This window comes from Pseudophryne corroboree, chromosome 5 (assembly GCF_028390025.1).
Source record: "Pseudophryne corroboree isolate aPseCor3 chromosome 5, aPseCor3.hap2, whole genome shotgun sequence".
NCBI classification, from domain to species: domain Eukaryota; kingdom Metazoa; phylum Chordata; class Amphibia; order Anura; family Myobatrachidae; genus Pseudophryne; species Pseudophryne corroboree.
In genome coordinates, this window is record NC_086448.1 from 224839077 (window position 1) to 224864234 (window position 25158).

Below are 25158 nucleotides of genomic sequence, written 5' to 3' on the forward strand. Positions count from 1 at the left end.
ATAACTGGAGCAGTAACGATGGAGCTTCTTGTTGAGACGAGAATCCATCAGGTCTATCTGTGGACAACCCCAACGGTGAACAAGATGTTGAAACACCTGTGGGTGCCCCATTCCCCTGGACGGAAGTCATGCCTGCTTAGGAAGTTTGCTTCCCAGTTGTCCTCTCCTGGAATGTACAGAGATGTCCTTTTTCTTTGCTTCTGCCCAGAGGAGTATTCTTGACACCTCTCGCATATCAGCCCTGCTTCCGGTTCCTCCCTATCAGTTGATGTACGCCACTGCCGTGGCATTGTCCAACTGTACCTGGATGGCCTGATTTCGAAGAAGGGATGAGGCCTGCATTAGAGCATTTTAAATTGCCCTGAGTTCCAGGATGTTGATCAGAAGAGCAGATTCCTGAAAGGACCACGTCCCCTAGAACTGCGTTCCTTGAGTCACAGCCAACCACGGAGGCTGGCATCCGTTGTCAACAGCGTCCATGACTGGGTGTTGAAACTCCGACCCTCCACCAGATGGGGAACTTGTAACCACCATTGCAGGGATATCCGTGCTTTCAGGGATAGGGTTACACGCTGATGCATGTGCAGGTGAGATCCCGACCATTGTCCAACAAATCCAGTTGAAACGGTCACGCATGGAACCTGCCATACTGTATTGCCTCGTAGGAGGCCACCATCTTGCCCAGCAAGCAGATGCAAAGGTGAATTGAGACCCTGTGAGGTTTCAGCACCGACTGGACCATAGACTGAATAGTCGAGGCCTTGTCCAGAGGAAGGTTAACCTTCTGAGACACCACATCCAGGGTCATCCCCAGGAACTGAATTCTCTGAGACAGTTCCAAGTGAGATTTCTGGAAATTGAGTATCATTCCGTGATCCGTAAGCACACGGGTAGTTAAGTCAATACTGTGCAGTAGCTGTTCCTTGGACACCGCCTTTATAAATAGATCGTCCAGGTACGGAATTATTTGGACACCCCTCATGCACAGTTGTAGCATCATTTCCGCCATGACTTTTGTGAACACCCTTGGGGCTGTGGAGAGACTGAAGGGTAAGGCCTGAAACTGGTAATGCTGGTCCAGAATCGTGAACCTGAGGAATACTTGATAAGGTGGCCAAATTGGGATATGTAGGTATGCGTCCTTTATATCCAGGGACACCAGCAACTCCCCCTATCATTGCTGTCTGGCATTAATTGGACTCATTTGCTTCTATTTGGATCCTTACAAGTGTTACAACATTGGAACCCGGATCATCTCCCCTGCTACTATCTGGATCTCCGCTTGAAATTGAGATTCCTTGGGGACTGCACATAAAAGAACGGGTATTACCAACACTTAAAATGAACTAAGGACTTTACTGAGGAATGAGCCCTAGCTAGAAGCTGTGTACAGTTTACATTCTGAGTGGGATTCAAGTGGTAATTTTCTTTGCTAATAACCCTACAGAATCAGAATTGTGATACTTTTTATTATTATTTTTTAATGAATGTGTAATAAATTGATGAACCAATTTTTTATTAAATCATTTTATTGTGCTTTTATTGGAATCACAGCCGGCGCCAGTATATTTCTATACATCCATCTTGAATTTGAACACCCGAAGATATGGGTTCAGGGACTTGAGGTTCAAGATCGGTCTTACCGAGCCGTTCGGCTTCTGAACCACAAAGAGATTTGAGTAAAACCCCTTTGTGTGCAGCTGTGGAGGCACTGGAACAGTAACTCCTGTAGAAAGCAACTTTTGCACTGCCTGCTCTACGGAAACCATGGCTTCCTGTGAAGCTGGTAAGCCTGACCTGAAGAAATCTCAGAGGAGGGAGTTCCTGGAATTCCAGCCGGTATCCTTGGGATATGAGGTCCCTCACCCAAAGATCCCGGCAGGACTCTGCCAATATGTGGGCAAAGTGTTGAAGGTGAGCACCTACCTGAAAGTCGCCTTGCTGCTGGGGCCAACCGTCACGCGGAGGGCTTCGTGGAAGGGGATCCTGAGGCCTGGTCCTGCAGCTGCTGGTTTACAGGACTTACCACAAGTTCCTCTAGCAGCATTGGAGGCACCTCTGGCTTTGCCTCTGAATCTGGCCCCCCCCGAAAGGACTGCAGGGAGGGTCCAGGGTAGGGACGCCTGGCAGGTGGTGGGGCAGATGATAGATATGTAGATTTACCTGCAGTTGCCTGATATATCCACTTGTTCAGTTCTTCACCAAACAAGGTATCACCTGTAAAAGGAAGGTTTTCAACCCCTTTTTTAGAATCCGCATCCGCTGACCATTGACATAGCCTCAGGGCTCTGCTAGCCAATACTAGCATAGCAGTGGTACGGCCATTAATGATACTAAGTTCCTTAACAGCCTCACTCATAAAGTTTGCAGCATCTTGGATGTGTTGCAGTAATGTAACTATCTCGTCTTGAGGTAGCGTAAGCTAGATTTCAGAATATCATCAGACCATTTTACCATGGCTCTAGAAATCCAGCCGCAAACTATGGTAGGGCGTTAGGCTACACCTGCAGCAGTATAAATTGATTTAAGAGTAGTTTCAATTTTGCAATCAGCTGGGTCTTTAAGGGAAACAGCCCCTGGTACAGGTAAAACAATCTTGCGTGACAGCCTGGACACAAAAGTATCCACTGTTTGCGGGGTTTCCCAGACTTTCCTATCCTCTGTAGGGAAAGGGAATTAATTTAATACCCGTTTAGGGGTAATACATTTCTTATCAGGATTTATCCATGCTGCCTTAGCCAGGGAATCTAATTCCTTAGAAACCGGGAAAGTAGCAGAGGACTTTGGTTTCACATTAAAAAACAGTTCCTCTGTCTGTTCTTCCTCCTTACCAGGGATATTGAGTACCTCTCTAATGGCATAAATGAGTGCCTCAACACCCGGGGACAAGGAATTATCCTTGTCCACCTCAGCCTCTCCTTCCTCAAACTCTGGTATTTCAGAGTCAGATTGCAATAATTGTGGGAGAGTGCGTTTGTGAGAGACCAACAGCAGGCGCTGGGGAGCCTGCCTGTGGTCTGCAGCAGAAACCAGAAACGTGTCCCATAGTTTGTTTCAAGGTCTGTCTTTCATGCTTAGCCGTAGCTAACTCTGAATTAATATTTGAAATCATAGTCTTAAATGATTCCATCCACTCAGGTTCCTGCACATTACTAACTTGTGAAGGAATTGGGCATTGGGTACACATAAGAGACCCCTGTGAGGAAGGTGTTAACCTAGCCTTGCATAAAGTACACACAGGACTTATTTGCAGACATGCTTGAGTAGAAAATTACACAGATTGGTATGAAAAACACAGTGCAGTATTAGTGAGATATGCACACTAACCCAGACTACCCTGAATGGAGTGACACAGAGAGATATGGAAACCAGCACAGTACACCACAGACTGAGCAGTGCCCTGCTGGGTGTCCTTAATGTGTAATTTTGCACACAGCGGTAGAATTGCTGTTTATGTGCTCCCCCCTCACTATAACCCCCTGGTACCAGTTACAGTGGTGATTCAGTGGGTCTTGGAGGAGCTGTCCCCGCGTGTAGCCTGTTATCAGCAGCAGTAGAAGGAAATGGGGAGGCTGAATCTGTAAAACACCCTGAGTGAAAGTATGAACGTCAGGAATAGAGGCAATTTTTCTCTGAAACCAAATCGACAAGGCAGGCCTAAGTCCAGGCCTTGTTGCAAAAAAGTCAGAAGTCTGGAAGTACTGAATTTGTAAGCATTGTAATTTTTAGCAGCACACCAGGTGAAGTAAGAATTCTAGATCTAGACCCTATAATAAATCCGCGCAGATAGAAACATAGGCCCTCATTCCGAGTTGATCGGTCGCAAGGCGAATTTAGCAGAGTTACACACGCTTAGTCTACGCCTACTGGGAGTGTATCTTAGCATCTTAAAAGTGCGAACGAAGTTTACGCAATATTGCGAACAAAAAAAACTTAGCAGTTTTAGAGTAGCTCCAGACTTACTCTGCCTGTGCGATCAGTTCAGTGCTTGTCGTTCCTGGTTTGACGTCACAAACACTCCCAGCGTTCGCCCAGACACTCCCCCGTTTCTCCGGCCACTCCTGCGTTTTTTCCGGAAACGGTAGCGTTTTCAGCCACACGCCCATAAAACGCCGTGTTTCCGCCCAGTAACACCCATTTCCTGTCAATCACACTACGTTCGCCGGTGCGAACAAAAAGCCGTGAGTAAAAATCCTTTCTTCATAGCAGAATTACTTAGCGCAGTCGCAGTGCGAACATTGCGCATGCGCTCTAAGCTGATTTTCACTGCGATGCGATAAAAAAGAACGAGCGAACGACTCGGAATGAGGGCCATAGAAACATAGAATTTGACGGCAGATAAGAACCACTTGGCCCATCTAGTCTGCCCCTTTTTTATTTTATCCTTTAGGCAATCTCAACCCTTTATTAACCTTAATTCTTTGTAAGGATATTCATATGCCTGTCCCAAGCATGTTTAAATTGCCCTACAGTCTTAGCCTCTACCACCTCTAATGGGAGGCTATTCCACTTATCCACTACCCTTTTTGTGAAGTAATTTTTCCTTACATTTCCCCTGAACCTCCCCCTCTCCAGTCTCAATGTATGCCCTCGAGTTCTAATACTTCTTTTCCTTTAAAGAATGTTTCCCTCCTGAACTTTGTTAAGACCCTTGATATATTTGAAAGTTTCTATCATGTCCCCCCTTTCCCTTCTCTCCTCCAAACTATACATGTTAAGATCTTTTCGCCTTTCCGGGTAAGTTTTGTGATGTAGGTCATGCACCATTTTAGTTGCCCTTCTTTGTACACTCTCTAATGTATTTATATCCTTCTGGAGATAGGGTCTCCAGAACTGGACACAGTATTCCAGATGGGGCCGTACCAATGACCTATACAGTGGCATTATCACTTCTTTTTTCCTGCTACTGATTCCTCTCCCTATGCAACCAAGCATCTGACTTGCCTTTCTCATTGCTTTGTTGCATTGCTTTCCTGCCTTCAAGTCACTTGAAATAGTGACTCCTAATTCTCTTTCCTCCTCAGTAGTTTCCATTATAGTACCCTTCATACTATACTTAGCCTTTGGGTTTTTGAGACCCAAGTGCATGATTTTGCATTTTTAGCATTAAACTGTAGTTGCCACGTTCTTGACCATTTCTCAAGCCTACCTAGGTCATTAATCATTTGTTTGACCCCTCCCGGTGTGTCTACCCTGTTGCATATCTTTGTATCATCTGCAAAAAGGCATATCTTCCCTTCAATACCATCTGCAATGTCACCAACAAAGATATTAAAGAGAACTGGACCAAGTACAGATCCCTGGGGTACTCCACTGGTAACATTTCCCTCCATAGATTGCACTCCATTAACTACAACTGTCTGTTTTCTATCCCGCTACCAGGTTCTTATCCATTTAAATGATTTATAATCCACCCCCAGGCTTTCAAGTTTATTTAGCAGTCTGTGATGTGGGACAGTGTCAAATGCCTTACTAAAGTCTAGATATGCTACATCTACAGCTCCCCCTTGATCTATTATTTTCATCACAGAGTCAAAAAAGTCAATAAGATTTGTTTGGCATGATCTCCCACCAGTAAATCCATGCTGTTTTGGATCCTGTAAGTTGTTTGATTTAAGATATTCCACTACTCTTTCTTTTAATAGTTTTTCCATTACTTTCCCTACTACTGATGTAAGGCTTACTGGTCTGTAGTTACTTGCTTCTTCCTTGCTTCAACTTTTGTGCAGTGGAACTACATTTGCTCTTTTCCAGTCCTCTGGAATAGCACCTGTATTTAGTGACTGGTTAAATAATTCTGTTAAAGGTGTAACCAGCACATCTTTTAGCTCTTTGAGTATCCTTGGGTGTATCCCATCTGGTCCCATTGATTTATCTACTTTTAGTTTTGAAAGTTCTGTTAGGACCTTCTCCTCTGTAAATGTATTTTCATCTACCTAATTTTTATGAATGTCCTTGCAACTGCTGATGCTGGTTTGCGGGCCCTCAGCATAGTTTGGATGACCGCCTCGGAGAATCCTTTGGCCCTCGGGAGTGAAGCTTCAAGAGCCAAGCTGTCAAAGCCAGTCTGGCCAGGTCTGGATAGACACAAGGGCCCTGAATGACGAGGTCTGGGCGTTGAGGAAGTAGAAGAGGACACTCTATTGATAGACCCTGCAGGTCTGAGAACCAATGCCGTCTGGTCCATGCTGGAGCGACTAGAAGTAGTATTCATTCTTTTTGTTTGAACTTCTGTAGTACCATGGGCAGGAGTGACACTAGAGGGAACACGTAGGGCAGCCGAAAGTTCTATGGAATTGCCATAGTGTCCTCGAACGCTGCTTGAGGAACTCTGGTTCTTGAGCCAAAGACCGGAACTTTGTGATAGAGTCGAGACGCCATCAGGTCTACATCTGATAGGCCCCACTTGTTCACTAGGAGTTGAAAGACTTCCTGATGAAGACTCCACTCTCCGGCGTGCACGTCCTGACGACTGAGGAAATCACCTTCCCAGTTGAGGACTCCCGGAATGAACACTGCCGATATTGCCGGCAGAAGGCGTTCCGCCCAACGATGGATTTTTAACACTTCCATCATTGCCATGCGGCATCGAGTGCCGCCTTGATGGTTTATGTACGCCTCTATGATGGCTTTGTCTGACCATACTTTAGCAGGCCTGTTCTATATCAGAGGCAGGGCGAGAGACAAAGTATTGAACACTGCCAGCAATTCCAGAATGTTTATCAGGAGGAGTGATTCCTCCATGGCCCACCGACCCTGGAAAGAGTGTTGCTCCAACACCGCGCCCCAACCCTTCAGACTGGCGTCTGTCGTCAGTAGGACCCAGTTGGGGATCCAGAAGGGATGGCCCCTGCTCAACTGCTGGTCCTTTAGCCACCAGGTTAGTGACAGGCGAACCTCCAGAGTTAAGGAGATCATGTGAGACCTGATTCGATGAGGTAGGCCTTCCCACTTGGAAAGGATTAACCTCTGTAGAGGGCGGGAATGGGATTGAGCGTACTCTACCATGTCAAAAGCCGTCACCATGAGACCTAGTACTTGCATCGCCGAATGTACCGACACTCTTGGGTGAGAGAGGAAGTATCTGATCCTGTCCTGAAGTTTCAGGACCTTCTCTGGAGACAGAAACAGCTGTTGACTGTGTATGTCTGGTAGTGCCCCCAGGTGCACCATGTTCCGAGCAGGGACCAGTGAGGACTTCTTCCAGTTGATGAGCCACACATGGGCTTGTAGGGAGTTTATCTTCAGTTGTAGATGACTGAGTCGGACATCGTGGGAGTTTGCCAGAATCAGCAAATCATCCAGATACGGCAGGAACATGACTCCCTGGTGACGGAGATGAGCGGTCATCATGGCCATAACCTTGGTGAAGATCCGAGGGGCCGTGGCCAGTCTAAACGGCAGAGTTTGGAATTGATAGTGAAGGTTGGCAATAGCAAACCGCAGACATTGCTGATGCGATATGCCAATAGGCATATGCAGGTAAGCATCTTGTATAATAATATAGTCTCTGGGTCCATGGCCAGTACAATTGAGCGCAGTGTTTCCATACGGCACTTGGACACTCATCAAGTTTCGGGACAAGAAACAGGGTCGAGTAGTATCCTCTGCCTCTCTGGGACAGAGGTACCGACACTACCACTCCTGTATCCAGGAGGGAATGCACAACCATCAGTAGATCTTGCACCTTTAACGGATCCGAAGGGATAACCAATGTGCAGAACTGGCGATGGGAACTGTGTACCCGTGAGAGACAACTTCTCACACCCATGCGTCTGAAGTGGTCATTAACCAGACCTGGATGAATCATAGAAGTCGGCCCCACATCCTGTGATCCCCCAGGGGGAGGCCTGTCCCGTCATGCAGCAGGCTTGTCATGAGAAGCAGGCTGACGAGCAGCCCAGGAACGTTAAGGCCTTGGGCTTAGTGGTTGTTGGGAGAAATCTCGGATATGCCTGACCTTCGCTTTCCCTTAAGGCTGAAAGCAGGGAAAAGTGGTACCTTTTGCCTTCTGTGCAGAAGGAGTAGCATTTGGGAGAAAGGCAGTCATAGTAGCCGCCAATTCAGACCCAATTTAAGGTGACCTCCAAGGACTTCTGGAGTCCAGGTCCACCATCTATGACTTCAACCACAGAATACGGCGAGCCAGGACAGACATATTCAACGCCTTGGCAGCCAACACACCTGCCTCAGGGGACGCCTCCTGGTGTAGAAAAAGGTGGCAGTGGTATTGTGAGACAGGGAATGTCTGGCATTGTCAGATATATTGTCAGATATATCCTCGGGCAGCTCTTCCTCTAATGCCTGATCCAGTAATCAATCTATTTTGCAGCCCCAAGAGGACGCAATCGTGGTCTATGTACAGGTGTAGCATGAGCGGCCGGGATCCCGGGGACTAGCATACTTGCGCTGGGATCCCGACCGTCAGCATACCGACAGCTGGGCGAGCGCTAATGAGCCCCTTGCGGGCTCGCTGCACGCGCCACGCTATTCTCCCTCCAAGGGGGTCGTGGACCCTCAAGAGGGAGAATGTGTCGGCATGCCGGTGGTCGGGATCCTGGCCAGCGGCATACTGAAGACCACCCCTATGTACAACACTCATAAGGGAGTAATAGACTTCACTCATCACTCCACACGCTTACCTGTCGTTTCCTACAGTGAGGGGACAGTGGTGAGAGGCATAGTGGACGACACCCGATGGGTGACACATGAGTTCACTAGCAGTGTATTACCTACTCGTTATATAACTCTGCAGGGGGAGGATATCGAGCTAATGCCCGTTGTAGATGTGGAATGTCTTCCTTGGATTGTCGGATGTACACTTAATGTTCAAATTGTGGTAACAGAGTTTTTTAATTACCCTCTGACATGTGAACATATCAGTTTGCTTAACCACAGTAGGGGAATCTTCTTATCGGTGATTTATAAGATTTGTTACCCAGTAACCACAAGGGCAGTGGTATCATTTAGCAATGGAAAATCCTTGTCAGGAACACCTAATGTAGGGACTGACAGGACAGCATGATCTCCCTCTCTTCAGATAAAATATCAGAGAGATTATTGGATAGGGAGGAGGAAGCAGCCCGGTCAGATTACCCAGAGACACGAGGGTTTTGCCTGACTAAGGAATGAGTCATATGCTACAATCTGTGAGGCAAAATTTTCCCGCCCAAAGCGGAGTAACCATGGGGACATCAGTGACTGTAATGTTACAGGTGGTCCCATAGGGGGCATAAAGTGTTCAACTAGAGAACCCTGCAGGTTTGAGAATGCAGCCCAGGTTGGCTCCTGATTGATTACAGGAGCTGTGGACTGACTGGGAGATGTATGAGACATAGCACACAGACCATCACACAAAACTTTCCCCTCAGGTAATTCCGTTGCGCATGCTCTGCAGGATGCAGAAGCGTCCCCAGATTTACTGCCCTACATGTTAAACATTATACACAAATGCAACAGAGAGCAGTTTAGTACGATGAAGCCAGACAGAGTACAATACCTGCGAATAAATCCGTTAGCATGTGACTGAGTACCCAGTACACAACACCTGCGAATATATCCGGTATTATGTGACTGAGTACACAGTAGAATACACGTAATAGGTAAATACTGTGACGTACTATATATGGACCCAGACGCACCTAGTCCCCTAGGGTACAGTATACAGTGATAGATATATCTGGAATACACCGCAGTGAAATCACATAGCAGATACAGGCACACATAGTCACGTTTGCAATGCAGATAATTATTTTCATGACAATAAAATTGCATTGGATTATTATATGAACACATATAAATACAGGTTGAGTATCCCATATCCAAATATTCCGAAATACGGAATTTTTTTGAGTGAGAGTGAGATAGTGAAACCTTTGTTTTCTGATGGCTCAATGTGCACAAACTTTGTTTCATACACAAAGTTATAAAAAATATTGTATTAAATGACCTTCAGGCTGTATGTATAAGGTGTATATGAAACATAAATGAATTGTGTGAATGTACACACACTTTGTTTAATGCACAAAGCTATTAAAAATATTAGCTAAAATGACCTTTCCGGCTGTGTGTATAAGGTGTATATGAAATATAAACGCATTCTGTGCTTAGACTTGGGTCCCATCGTCATGATATCTCATTATGGTATGCAATTATTCCAAAATACGGAAAAATCCGATATCCAAAATACTTCTGGTCCCAAGCATTTTGGATAAGGGATACTCAACCTGTATATATGTATATATAACAATGCACGGTCTGAGACCGGATGTACCGTATTTTTCGGACCATAAGACGCACTTTTTCTCCCCAAAAATGTGGGGGGGAAAGTACATGCGTCTTATGGTCCGAATATGCGTCTTATGGTCCGAATAATAGCAGAGTAATAACCTTATGGAACGCTCTCAATGCGCTGGGTGGGAGTGCACTGGGTGGGAGAGGCAGCAGTGACGAGTGCGGGTAGCGGCGGGTCCTGTCTGCTGCTGCTGCTGCTTTGCCGTCATCTGAGAGGCGGCATCACGTGACTCCCCCGCTCCCTCCCCTCGCCTCCTCCAAAGTACTGCTGCTGCTTTGCCGTCATCTGAGAGGCGGCATCACGTGACTCCCCAGCTCCCTCCCCTCGCCTCCTCAAAGTACTGCTGCTGCTTTGCCGTCATCTGAGAGGCGGCATCACGTGACTCCCCCGCTCCCTCCCCTCACCTCCTCCGAGTCCTTCCTCAGAGTAGTGTGCTTCGGGCGTAAACTGACAGGCTGGATGCGGGGAACCTTGTGTACACAGTACAATATTTGCCACAATAAAGTGACTCCCCCCCCCCCCCCCCTCACCTCCTTCTTCCTCAGAGTGCTTTGGGCAGCGTAATATCTGCCATAATAAGGTACCCATATACTACCATACAGTACTGGCATATTATTTGGTTCAGAATTTTTTTTTTCCTGTTTTCCTCCTCTAAAAACTAGGTGCGTCTTATGGTCCGAAAAATACGGTATATATCAGAATACTCGTACAATATATTCTGGCACAGGTACACTTGTTCTTAACTAACGCTGTCTTATTATCGACATGCAGAATTCTTAAGTGTTTGCAAAACCACGGCGCTGATGTACAGACAAGTTTACAAAGGAGACCTTGCCCCGCAGTCCCGGAGACCAGTCGCATCTACTTTAGAAAATGGTGCCCAGCGTCTCAGTCAGGGAGTGAGGGAGAATGTGAGGCGGCTCCAGGTTGGGAACACCAGCAGTAGATGGCGCCCAGAGCTGGGAGAGGGGCTACAGGTCAAGCGCCTTTTCCTCTATGCTTTCCGCTATGCTGGTCCTCACCACCGGGTACTATGGAGCCTTATTAAAGTGTATATTTTACTATCCGACCTGTGCTCCCATGCCCTGGTGGATATAGTGGGGTCCCTGCTCTGTCAAAGTGTCCATGCCAGCGTTGCGGTTCGTCTCCTTAAACCGCAAACGGAACGCGATTTAATGGTGGGTCCCATCTTGGGGACCCTCTTACCTTCTCCCTTAGTAGCAGCCACGCGATCCAAGAGAGCGTCTGCGGTGGTGTGCCTAGGAACCGGAGCGCCTCAGCCGCAAGTACCCAGGAACAGAGCCAGCGGGAGTATGCAACGCCGTTTGGGAGGTGATGGAGCCGCAGCACAGTATGTCACACTGACATATGAAGTGCTGCAGCCCTTGAAGTCTTCTAAAAAGCTTTTTCAGGGCTGCCTAGCGCAGCCCCCCTATTAAGTGACCTGCTTCATGAGGGCACCAACTCTAAAACTGAGCTCACAGTTCCTGGAGGCGGGGTTATAGAGGAGGCCCCGCAATGCATTCTGGGACAGTCTAAAGCTTTAGCCTGTTGGTGCCTCTGGATCAAAATCCATCTCTACAGCGGATGTCTTCTCTGTGGAACATAGTGTACCCCGCTGCAGAAATACCCGTGTTGATCTGCAAATTACCGTGTAGAAATTCTGGACCCGGTAATTTGCATGTCTGTGTGAAAGGGGGGGGTCAGGCAGGTCACGGCACAACGATCCGGCATTGAAATGGCGGGTAATTGCTGGGACTTTCAGACTTTTCTGTCTGAAAGTGGTATTTCTGATACACTTTAAAAGATCCACAGGTGGATCTAATTATTTCACTTGTGGTTCTGTGAGGAGACCTGGAAAATGGGAACTGTTGGGGGTCCTTGAGGACTGGATTTGGGAACCACTGTACTTATGCGATATGACAGAATCACTTAGAAATGATTACAATGTCATCCTAAGGGCTGTTTTTTTCTGTTTATATTAAATAATATATATTCAAATACTGATGTCTCTTGTACCTCAGAACAAGGCCTCTCTGGATGCTCGTTTTCATCTTTTCTGTCAAATGCTCCACATTTGCCTATTAAAATGACAACAAAAACATAGTAAAGAAGCAATATCTACTTAAATCATGAAATGAAAATAGATATGCTCGGGAATTCTTATCACTGACCAACACAAAATACTCTGCTGCGTTTATATTTTAAGCCTAATGCTATTAATTGCATCAATTTACCGCCTGTCGGGATCCCGGCGGTCAGGATACCGATGCCGAAATCCCGACACTAGCTGGAATACCGGCGGTCGAAGTCCCGACCGCCGGCTGGTTACCCGTCTTGGGAGGTAGTCCACGCCACCACCAGGAGGGGAATAGAACCGGGCCCGTGGCGTGGCAAGCGGACACGCTGCGCTCACCGCCGGGATCCCGGCTGTCGGGCTCCCGGTATCGGTCTCCTGACCGCCGGGATCTCGTACTGATCCCGTTAGAGGACACCGTACGTTTCTCCAATGCATTTACTTGCTGTAACCAAGTGTGAACGGCAAAAGATGTGGCTGACAAGTTATGTTCCAAGATACTAGTGGAAGCGTGATTGCGTAACTGATCAGTGTAAACAGCTTGCTTCTGCTTGCACATGCACTGTACTAGTGTTACAAAACACGGGATCAGTACGAGATCCCGTCAGTCAGGAAAATGACGCCGGGAACCCGACAGCCGGTATCCCGGTGGCAAGCGCAGCATGTCTGCTCGCCTTGCCACGGGCCTGGTGGTGACCATCGGTCGTCACAAGGTTCTATTCCACTCTGGTATTTCAGCTGCTGTCGGGATTCCGGCATTGGTATCCTGACCGCTGGGATCCCAACAGGCGTTAAATTCACGGCCTCCCCCTCTAACTACCTTACTATTCTAGTAATATGCTCATAGTTAACATGTTTCCATGTTTCCATGTTTACCTGTGTGTGTGTGTGTGTGTGTGTGTGTGTGTGTGTGTGTATATATATATATATATATATATATATATATATATGACAATCCCCAACATGTAGGAAGCTCATTCTGAACTAGTTACATACTGTATATCTACTGTCATAAATATCTATTGCTAGATTACATCTAAATAAATCTTTTCAATTATCTATAGCACTCACATAATTGACGTAAACAATGAAAGCATTTACATTTTTTTCAACATAGAGATAGTTGGTGTCCATGTAGAATTGGTATGGCCACATGGCACAGAGGATGATTGGCACCCGCCTGGCAGCAGCCCTGGCTCCCATACTCCTAGCTGTGTGAGAGGTTATGAGGCATAGTAGAGACTAGAGACCTACATAACACAATAATGGGTCCTACACACTATGCGATCCACCGCCTTGCTGCCCGACGGCTGATACGGGCGATCCGGCGGCGGGGGGGCAGTGAAGTTTCTTCACACCCCCCGTCACTCGGCTCCATAGCGGTGCAGGCCAATATGGAAGAGATCGTCCATATTGGCCTGCATGCACAAGCGACGGGGCACCAACTATGAACGAGCGCAGGGCCGCGCATCGTTCATCGCTGGAGCCTCCACACTGAAAGATATGAACGGTATCTCATTAATTAATGAACGAGATCGTTCATATCTTTCAATAATATCGCCCAGTGTGTAGGGCCTATAACAGTACACAGCTGATATACTATATTTACTTCAAAGTGAAAATTACACTAGAACTATATTTCCATATATTTTGTTTTCTATTATTAAGGATTAATCTGAATAATAATTTACAATTTGAATCTCATTATAGTAATTATTTGCTTTGTGGGGTCATACACACAAATTGTCCCTTTATTTCCCCAAATAGTTCCAATTTTCACGTAACACTTTTATTTACGTGTTGCTATTTGAACTGTGAAACACCTGTGCTTGAGGCACCTATATGTCCATCTTTGCTCCCCCTGTCAGAAGCTGGCTAAATTCAAAGGAAATCTCAGAAAGAGCTGCAGCCATGAGAATTTGTTAATTAAAAGTTTTACAGATTTTGTTTGTTTCTTTTTTGACATTACAGCAATTCATTGTGATTAGTGATAAGAATACCTGAATAAATTGGTTTCAATGATGCAAGAATGTCAAATGCAATACAATGGTAAAGGGATGAATGTTTTATAGCCACAGTACGTTACACATAACAATTAAAAATTATATAAATTGTGAAAGCTTTATTTAAACATTTTCTCTGTCAGAATTGCTAAGTCTATTTAATAGCATACAGCAGGCCTAGCCAACCTGTGGAAACTATACATCCCAGCATGCCCTGCCACAGATTTAGCATTCCCAAATAGCAAAACTGTGTTGGGGCATGCTAGGACTTGTACTTTCACAACAGCTGGAGAGCCACAGGTCGGCCAGGCCTGGCAATCAGTATATGTTAATCCATTATTGCTGTTTCAAAAAGGTTGTGCACCTTCAGTGTACTTTTATTTATGGAAGTATGTGTCCTCCTGCTCATTATAGTAAATACCTTGTTTTACTCCTGAGTTTCCTAATAAGTAATTACCTGGAGCTCACGGATGTCAAACTGCTCCTCAAAGATGTAAGCTGCGTCAGCACCTGCAGCAAGAGCACCCATATTGGCCAAGTAACCACAATATCCTCCCATTGTTTCGATGATGAAGACGCGTCTCTTTGTTCCACTGGCCGACTGCTTGATGCGATCACACGTCTAATGAAAACGTATGATGAACAAATACATTACCATTAGACACAAACGGAATTATCAAACAGCATAATGTCATATGACTGATAAAGAGTGCGGAGAACGGTGCAAAGGCTGGTGCATCACTTTGGTATCTAAATGCAGCAGATGTTGCTGGGAAATACAAATTTCTATTTCCAGCATATAAGAGGCCCTTAAGACATCTGTAAGGTTTGCACCAATTGTGCTGAAGGTACTCTGTCAGACATGAGTTGTGGGTGGGAAATATTGCTTGTATTACACTTTATTCCTATTGTAATGGTCTAGAGAATCTGGTCTTTCCATGCCTGGAAAACCGTATTATGGGGGGTCATTCTGACCCGAGCGCAAGCTGCAGTTTATCGCCGCTAAGATCGCCTCTGCCTGATTGACAGGCAGAGGCGGTCGCTGGGGCGTTTGGCCGCCGTTTCATGGGCGCAGACCGGCCAACGCAGGCATGGCTAGACCGAACGGGGGGCGGGCCGCAGTGGCTGCGTGACATCACATGCAGCCGCTGCGGGCCGGGGAGCGATGAGTAGCTCCTGGCCAGCACGCTTAGGGGGGGGGGGGGGGGGGCGGCACTGACACGTGGGGCGGGATAGCCCTGTGCTGGGCGTCTCCCCGCATGTCAGTGTGAATGATCGTAGCTGTGCTAAATTTAGCACAGCTACGATCATCTCGAAATGACCCCCTATATCGTATAGTAAACTGTGATTACTTAAAATGTTAAATCTACTCAAATACTATAATTTGCTTGGGTCCTAACAAAATGTTGGGCTTTTTATTATTGCCATTACAATTACATACTGTAGATTAAGCAAATTTATCACCTACTAGTAAATAAGCCTCTACGGCAGTTGGAAAGAAATGTGAGTTTTGGAAACGGACTGATTAAGAGTAAGGAGTAAATTAAAATTTTCATAAAGGTGCATTTTTCCACTTGGTAAAACTATGTAGCACTGCAGGGGGTGGGGCATAGGCTACTTACCGAGAAACCCAGAGAGGAGGTGAGGGTGGCAGCTGATGCGAGCGGGGCTGGTCTATTTGCATCAAGATGACGTGAGTTGTGTATCTATTATAATTGGGCGGGGTCAAACGATATTATGATAGATTCATGTTGTGTTGGCTTCATCCCTCACCATGGGGCCCGAGTCCCAGTGTCATTATCCCCAATCTGCCTGTTTCACTAGGAAGTGGGTGGGATGTTGGAGGTCCACCCACTCTTATGTAAGTCTTCATGGGGTGGGGGGATGTTAAGTAGCAATCTGAAAATAAATTCCTCAACATTATGTGCTACGTGTTAAAAAAACAGGCAGTGTTTTACCTGCTAGCAAATATAAAATTGCATTTACTCCCTTTGTATCTCTATGTGATTTGTCTGAGTACAAATTTGTACCATTTTGCTGGATCTACTTCTAACTCTGAATGAACCCCATAATGTAAAAATACTGATAAGGGTATGGAGTAAGCAAAGGGTGGCAATGAATGGCATACCACAGGATGCCCACACTCCCCCACCATTCTTTCCTTAATGAGATATAATTATTGAATTCGAGGATTAGATAATAAAGCACAATCCTCTCTTTATATAAACTGTCAGTCCACTGTTCACTGTTGTTTACAGGATTTAGGGGCAGATGAACCTATAGAAGGGATAAAGCAGTGATAAGCGCAAGGTGATAACGCACTAGCCAATCATTATGGATTTGAAAAATGACAGTTAGGAGCTGATTGGTTGATGCGTTATCACCTTCCACTTATCACTGCTTTATCCCTTCTCCAGGATTAATACATCTGCCCCTTAGATTGTTATATTAATGTGCTTTGCCTGCTTTCTAATCAGATGACATGTGCCTGTAAAACAGATGTCATTTAGTAGAATGCCATTGTTCACACTAGGGCTATTTAATTACTATTGCGTAACTACAGTATGTGTAGTTATAGAACATCATGTGATATTACATGCAATCTTGATACATTTTAATTAAACAAGTGTGGAAACAAAAATGCAGCAGCATGGAGGGATGTATGACAGCAGTTATTAGGCTTTCAGCTTTCATGTGCAGCTGTAGCAGTTTGTGACTGGGATGATACAATGTCAGTGTGACACTAGAGCACTGAGTCATTTCCAAGAACTATGTAATATCCTCCCACTCAGCGTATCACTTCCCTGCAATATTCTACACATCTTATATACAGTACTTTCACCAGCAGTCTATTATACTAACTGCCATTACACTGCACATTTTCACTCCTTTGTAAGCAATATATAATGAGGGATAATCTATATAATTCCTTTGCTGTATTCTGTTATTCTGTAACATGTTATCATGTTTCCATTCCTTTCACCTGTTTTATGCTAATAAGTAAGAATACTACAATAATAGTCACTTTTATGTAAATTATATGCTATCTAGCCATTGCCCATCTATAATTCCCAGACTGAATTATCATTGCACATTAAAAATATCTATTTTCGTCACCAAGAACTGGGTACGTTGTTACATATATGGTGGGACTGCACTAAACTGTACTGGACGGACGTCATAGAGCTTACCAAGGCTATATTAGTGGAAGAAGCTTCTGGCTACTGAACATCAGACACTCCAATTTTCCCATTTTAGTAAATTGCTTCTTAAGCATCTCAGCAATGCAGCCAAAGCAGTAATACCTGTTAAGTGGGAACTGACATCCCCTGCTTTGATACAAGATTGGTTTTAGGGCATATCATTTTATATCACTATGGATGATCTGATGATGTTCTCCCTAGATAAGTACCAAGTATTCACAGTAACTTTGTCTTATTGGCTGCTGCTCAAAAGAGACTGATAAATATAAGGCTCCTGCTTACCAGTAGGCTTAACTATAATCCTCTATAAGTGTACAGGCACCCACTGGCTTTAAGGTGCCATTTCAGAATATCGGTTTAGTGGAAAGATACACTCATATTTGACTTTCTTAGTTAAAGGTACAGTATCTGTAGCAAAACCCAGGCAAAATGTGGCTCTCCAACTCTGGTAGAATTACAAGTCCCAGCATGCCATGTCAACAAAAGTTGAAGTTCCACACTTGGCATATGTCAAACCTATAGAGCCTTTGCTAGTTGTACCTTTACAGAACGGGATGTAGTCATGTGACCGCCGGTCACAAAACCTCCCCCTGCATGCCGAATAACAGGGACTATTCCCACTCATGGGTGTCCACGATACCATAGAGTGGGAAAAAAACCTGTGGCGAGTGCAGCGAGCCACCGAGCCCACAATGGGCTTGTTGCATGTCAGGCTTTCAATCACCATTTAGCCCATCCTTGGACTCTATGAAACCAGTCAATGGGACTCCAGGGGTGGGCTAAATTGTAATTGACAGCCTGAGCACTGTGTTCCATGCTGCGGCGTTGGATCCCCGGTGAATGAAGCCTTGACTTATGTTACATACAACTACATATGTATGTTCATATGTCCTGGCCAGCTCCCTCCTGCACTGCTTGGACAGCAGCCGCGATCATGTATGCAGAGAAACATGGCGCCTGCGTCGCCACTGCTGCATCCAGTCTCTGTAGCCATAGACCTACTCGAGCAGTCGATGTTCCTTGTTTTTGCATTAAGGCTGCAAATGTGTGCGCAATTGCGAATGAATTGCGATAACTCCAGTGGGCATCTCATTTTATTTCTGTCCAGCAACTTTACTTATTAACATTAGCAGATCCGTAGCCTAGAAAATCACAATCGCAACTGCATTAGCGTACAACTCTGAATAAGACCCTAAGCCTTTGAGAGAGATAAAGTGGACAGAGATACAGATGTGTCCTGCTACAGCTATGCTGCATATAGCTGCGTGCATATGCATTGCAGCCGGGCTCCCATTGACGTGAATGGCGATCATGTATGCAGAGAAACATGGCGCCTGCGTCGCCACTGACGTATCCAGTCTCTGTAGCCATAGACCTACTCGAGCAGTCGATGTTCCTTGTTTTTGCATTAAGGCTGCAAATGTGTGCGCAATTGCGAATGAATTGCGATAACTCCAGTGGGCATCTCATTTTATTTCTGTCCAGCAACTTTACTTATTAACATTAGCAGATCCGTAGCCTAGAAAATCACAATTACAATTTGCAGCCTAAACTTACCCCTCCCAAAGTCTAACTCTAACCCTCCCCAGTGTTACTTAACCCTAACCCCCCTTCCCACAGCCTAACCCTTCCCCCGCAACTTAAACCTAACCTCCTCCCCCGCGGCTTACCTCTCCTGTGGCCCGGCAGTGAGACATTCTGGGTGATGGTATGCCGGTGCTGGGATTGTGATTCCATTTGGGATTCTGCTGTTGGTATTTTGATAGCCATGATCCTGAACGGATCCCACATGAATAAGGGGCATTACTACTGTGGGCATTATGTGTAAGGGGAACTATCTGCTGATGTGTCTCAAGGTGCACCATCAAATCACTTTGCAGGACCATCGGTCATCTGAGTAACTTTCAGGTTACTCATATTTCCTTCTCAGTTCCGCAGCCTAGGTCTGGCCTCGGCACTTCCACAAAACGGAGACGACACCCTTCCGTTTTGAGGAATGAACTCGGTCGCCGTCCCTTCCCCGCCCACAATGCCATCAGCCTGTGAATCAGGCTGGGGCTTAGGGGGCAGTGCATGCAGAACGGGTCCTGCACACGTGCAGTGTTCCCACCTTTGGACTTGTACGCCAACCATTGGGTTAGCGTATATGTATATATATATATATATATATATATATATATATGCAATATCCTGAAGCCTGGCACTCCCTCCGTTGCTGACATGCCCCGGTGCCCTCAGAATGCTTGACGGATAGTTTGAACAAAAACTGCGGCACTCGTGGTCTTAGAAAAAATTTGTATGTCACCTACACCTTGACGAAGGGGTTAGACTCCCCGAAACGTTGGTGGGGCGCGGGTGCGCTATGTAAACTTTCCAACACAAATTTTTTCTAAGACCACGAGTGCCGCAGTTTTTGTTCAAACTATATATATATATATATATATATATATATATATACATACAGGTTGAGTATCCCATATCCAAATATTCCGAAATACGGACTTTTTTGAGTGAGACTGAGATAGTGAAACCTTTGTTTTGTGATGGCTCAATGTACACAAACTTTGTTTAATGCACAAAGTTATAAAAAAATATTGGCTAAAATTACCTTCAGGCTGTGTGCATAAGGTGTATATGTAACATAAATGCATTCTGTGCTTAGACTTAGGTCCCTTCACCATGATATCTCATTATGGTATGCAATTATTCCAAAATACGGAAAATTACGATATCCAAAATACCTCTGGTCCCAAGCATTTTGGATAAGGGATACTCAACCTGTATATATAATATATCCTTCATGTCCCTCACAGCTCACCATCAAACAGAACTGGGGAAGGCTGCAGGATAGGACACTAGTAGTTGTGGTGAGCTGCTGCAGCTCTAATGGCCCTTCGCCAATCTCCTGAATGCCGGGAATAGATAGTAGATTTTTCTGTTTAGTGTAGAGATGGAGGAAAAGCGGTTTTCATCTCAAAATAAAAATATCTGGTCTTAAGGCCAGTATACACGGGGAGATGGACCCAGAGATGTATGCTGAGCAATCTAGCGCGAATGCTGAGCACACATCTCTCCCTCGCTCAGGCCAATCTAGCACCAGTGATAGCGACGTGTGGGGCCATGCATCGATATTGCTGCGGGGCATACACTCAGAGAGATCTGTGCTTAATTTCTAAGCAATCTAGTCAGAATTTAAGCCAGAGATGAGCGGGTTCGGTTTTACACGGATTTACTCGGATTTACCCGAATCTCCTTATTGGCTCACGGACGTCACGTGTTTTGGTTAGCCACTAAGAAAAATCCAGAAAAAATAAGATTTTAAACCTACCGGTAAATCTTTTTCTCGTAGTCCGTAGAGGATGCTGGGACTCCGTAAGGACCATGGGGATAGACTGGCTCCGCAGGAGACATGGGCACTTTAAGAAAGACACTGACTCTGGGTGTGCACTGGCTCCTCCCTCTATGCCCCTCCTCCAGACCTCAGTTAGAGAAACTGTGCCCAGAGGAGACGGACAGTACAAGGAAAGGATTTTTGTAATCCAAGGGCAAGATTCATACCACACAAAAAAAGAACAGCGCTGGCACTTTTACACTAAAAAGTTATTGATTTAATACCACATATTAAAATACATCTTACATATCCATACCATGTAAAAACAATTATAATTAATTATATATACCGAACCAGAGAAAACCGTTCCTCACTGATTTTTTATGTGCGTATACAGCTGAATATTAGAACTAGATATTACTTCCTTATATGCTTTTAACAGTAAATCATAAACGCGTGAATGTTACTACTCAATGCATATGTCCAGCTGATTTCCTTGGTTGTTATAAAGGACAATTGTCCGGTCAATTAGCACACCTGGATTCTTCACACATGTTACAGTTTTTTGGCACACGCATACAGCCAATGAATTATACTTTCCAGATGAAATTCCTCACACCAATAAGTTTTCAACCAGTGTGGGCTATATATATTCTGTTTCGTGATTATGGTTTTTAGTAGAGATAATTGACTGTGCACGGATGTTCAATCTCTATTTAAGATTCATACCAGCCACACCAATCACACCGTATAACTTGTGATATACTATCTAGTTAACAGTATGAAGAACAACATATCATCGGCCCAAAACCGATGAAACTATAACATAACCCTTATGTAAGCAATAACTATATATACAAGTCTTGCAGAAGTAGTCCGCACTTGGGACGGGCGCCCAGCATCCTCTACGGACTACGAGAAAAAGATTTACCGGTAGGTTTAAAATCTTATTTTCTCTAACGTCCTAGAGGATGCTGGGACTCCGTAAGGACCATGGGGATTATACCACAGCTCCCAAACGGGCGGGAGAGTGCGGATGACTCTGCAGCACCGATTGAGCAAACAGGAGGTCCTCCTCAGCCAGGGTATCAAACTTATAGAACTTTGCAAAGGTGTTTGACCCCGACCAAGTAGCAGCTCGGCACAGCTGTAGTGCCGAGACCCTCGGGCAGCCACCCAAGACGAGCCCACCTTCCTAGTGGAATGGGCCTTAACCGATTTCGGTAACTGCAAACCTGCCGTAGAATGCGCCTGCTGAATCGTGTTACAGATCCAGCGAGCAATAGTCTGCTTTGAAGCAGGGCCACCAACCTTGTTGGCTGCATACAGGACAAACAGTGCTTCTGTTATTCTGATCCTAGCCGTTCTGGCCACGTAAATTTTCAAAGCCCTGACCACATCAAGGGACTCGGAATCCTCCAAGTCACGTGTAGCCACAGGCACGACAATAAGTTGGTTCATATGAAAGGATGAGACCACCTTAGGTAGGAATTGAGGACGGGTCCGCAACTCCGCTCTATCCATATGTAAAACCAGATGGGGGCTTTTATGTGATAAAGCCGCCAATTCCGAAACTCGCCTAGCCGAAGCCAAGGCTAACAACATGACCACCTTCCAAGTGAGATATTTCAACTCCACAGTTTTAAGTGGTTCAAACCAATGTGACTTAAGGAAACTTAACACCACGTTAAGGTCCCAAGGTGCCACCGGAGGTACAAAAGGAGGCTGAATATGCAGTACTCCCTTCACAAAAGTCTGTACTTCAGGTAAAGAGGCCAATTCCTTTTGAAAGAAAATGGATAAGGCCGAAATCTGAACTTTAATAGAGCCTAATTTTAGGCCCAAATTCACTCCAGTTTGTAGGAAGTGAAGAAAACGGCCTAGATGGAATTCTTCCGTAGGAACATTCCTGGCCTCACACCAAGAAACATATTTTCGCCATATTCGGTGATAATGTTTAGACGTCACGTCCTTCCTAGCCTTTATTAGCGTAGGAATGATCTCATCCGGAATACCTTTTTCCGCTAGGATCCGGCGTTCAACCGCCATGCCGTCAAACGCAGCCGCGGTAAGTCTTGGAACAGACAGGGACCTTGTTGTAACAGGTCCTGCCTTAGAGGAAGAGGCCACGGATCTTCTGTGAGCATTTCTTGCAGTTCCGGATACCAGGTCCTTCGTGGCCAATCTGGAACAATGAGAATTGTTCTCACTGCTCTTTTTCTTATTATCCTCAACACCTTGGGTATGAGAGGAAGAGGAGGAAACACATATACCGACTGGAACACCCATGGTGTCACTAGGGCGTCCACAGCTACCGCCTGAGGGTCTCTTGACCTGGCGCAATACCTTTGTAGCTTTTTGTTGAGACGGGATGCCATCATGTCTATTTGGGGTAGTCCCCACCGACTTTAAATCTGCGCGAAGACTTCCTGATGAAGTCCCCACTCTCCCGGATGCAGATCGTGTCTGCTGAGGAAGTCTGCTTCCCAGTTGTCCACTCCCGGAATGAACACTGCTGACAGAGCGCTTACATGATTCTCCACCCAGCGAAGAATTCTGGTGGCTTCCGCCATTGCCACTCTGCTCCTTGTGCCGCCTTGGCAGTTTACATGAGCTACTGCGGTGATGTTGTCTGACTGGATCAGAACTGGTCGATTGCGAAATTAGATCTCCGCTTGACGTAGGGCGTTGTATATGGCCCTTAGTTCCAGGATGTTGATGTGAAGCCAAGTCTCTTGACTTGACCAAAGTCCTTGGAAATTTCTTCCCTGTGTGACTGCTCCCCAACTTTGGAGGTTCGCGTGGTCACCAGGATCCAGTCCTGAATGCCGAACCTGCGGCCCTCTATGCGCAGGAGCGCCATCATTTCCGCCATTACCTTGGTGAAAATTCTCGGGGCCGTGGAAAGCCCAAACGGCAACGTCTGAAATTGGTAATGACAATCCTGTACCGCAAATCTCAGGTACGCCTGATGAGGAGGATATATGGGGACATGCAGGTATGCATCCTTTATGTCCAGAGATACCAAAAAATCTCCCCCTTCTAGGCTGGCTATGACCGCCCTGAGCGATTCCATCTTGAACTTGAACCGTTTTAGGTAAAGGTTGAGGGATTTTAAATTTAAAATGGGTCTGACCGAACCGTCCGGTTTCGGAACCACAAACAGAGTTGAGTAGTACCCCTTCCCTCTTTAAAGCAGGGGAACCTCTACCACCACTTGTTGAAGACACAATTTGTGAATCGCATGTAACACTATCTCCCTTTCCAGGGGTTGTGTCGGTAGGGCCGATTTGAAAAACCGGCGAGGAGGCACTTCTTCGAATTCCAGCTTGTAACCCTGGGAAACTATTTCTATTGCCCATGGATCCACCTGTGAGTGGACCCAGACGTGGCTGAACAGTCGAAGACGTGCCCCCACAGGCGCTGACTCCCTCAGGGGAGCCCCAGCGTCATGCGGTGGATTTTGCAGAGGCCGGGGAGGACTTCTGTTCCTGGGAACTAGCTGTGTTATGCAGCTTTTTCCCTCTGCCCTTACCTCTGGCAAGAAAGGACGATCCACGTGCTCTCTTGCTTTTATTGAAACAAAAGTACTGCATTTGATAATGAGGCGCTTTCTTAGATTGTGAGTGAATATATGGCAAAAAATTTGATTTGCCGTAGCCGTGGAGACAAGGTCCGAGAGTCCCTCTCCAAACAATTCCTCACCCTTGTAAGGCAACAACTCCATATGTCTCTTGGAGTCGGCATCACCAGTCCACTGTCGGGTCCATAAGACACGCCTAGCAGAAATAGACATAGCGTTTATCCTGGAACCCAGTAAACTAATGTCTCTTTGAGTATCCCTTATATACAAGACTGCATCTTTTATATGCCCTAGGGTCAATAAAATAGTATCCTTATCAAGAGTCTCAATATTCGTTGATAAGGAATCTATCCATGCTGCTACCGCACTACAAACCCAGGCCGACGCAATAGCCAATCTGAGTAACGTACCAGAATGTGTGTAAATGGACTTCAGGGTAACCTCCTGCTAGCGGTCAGCAGGATCCTTGAGGGTAGCCGTATCTTGGGATGGAAGCGCTATCTTTTTTGATAAGCGCGTCAAGGCCTTGTCCACCCTAGGGGAGGATTCCCACCGTATCCTGTCCTGCGACGGGAAAGGATACGCTGTTAGGATCCTTTTGGGAATCTGCAGTTTTTTGTCTGGAGTTTCCCACGCTTTTTCACATACTTCGTTCAGCTCATGTGAG

The 25158-nt window shown here is 45.8% G+C and overlaps 1 protein-coding gene across 5 annotated transcripts in view; it reads right to left on the reverse strand.

The window, feature by feature from the left end:
- Positions 1-25158, reverse strand: part of PFKP (phosphofructokinase, platelet) — a 185923-nt gene that overhangs the window by 16213 nt on the left and 144552 nt on the right. For all 5 annotated transcript variants that reach the window (XM_063922151.1, XM_063922153.1, XM_063922154.1 and 2 more), the window contains 2 exons: positions 14832-14996; positions 12314-12375 (listed from right to left, as the gene is read on the reverse strand). In XM_063922151.1, the coding sequence (XP_063778221.1) occupies positions 12314-12375; positions 14832-14996 (227 nt within the window). The remainder of the gene's footprint in view (positions 1-12313; positions 12376-14831; positions 14997-25158) is intronic.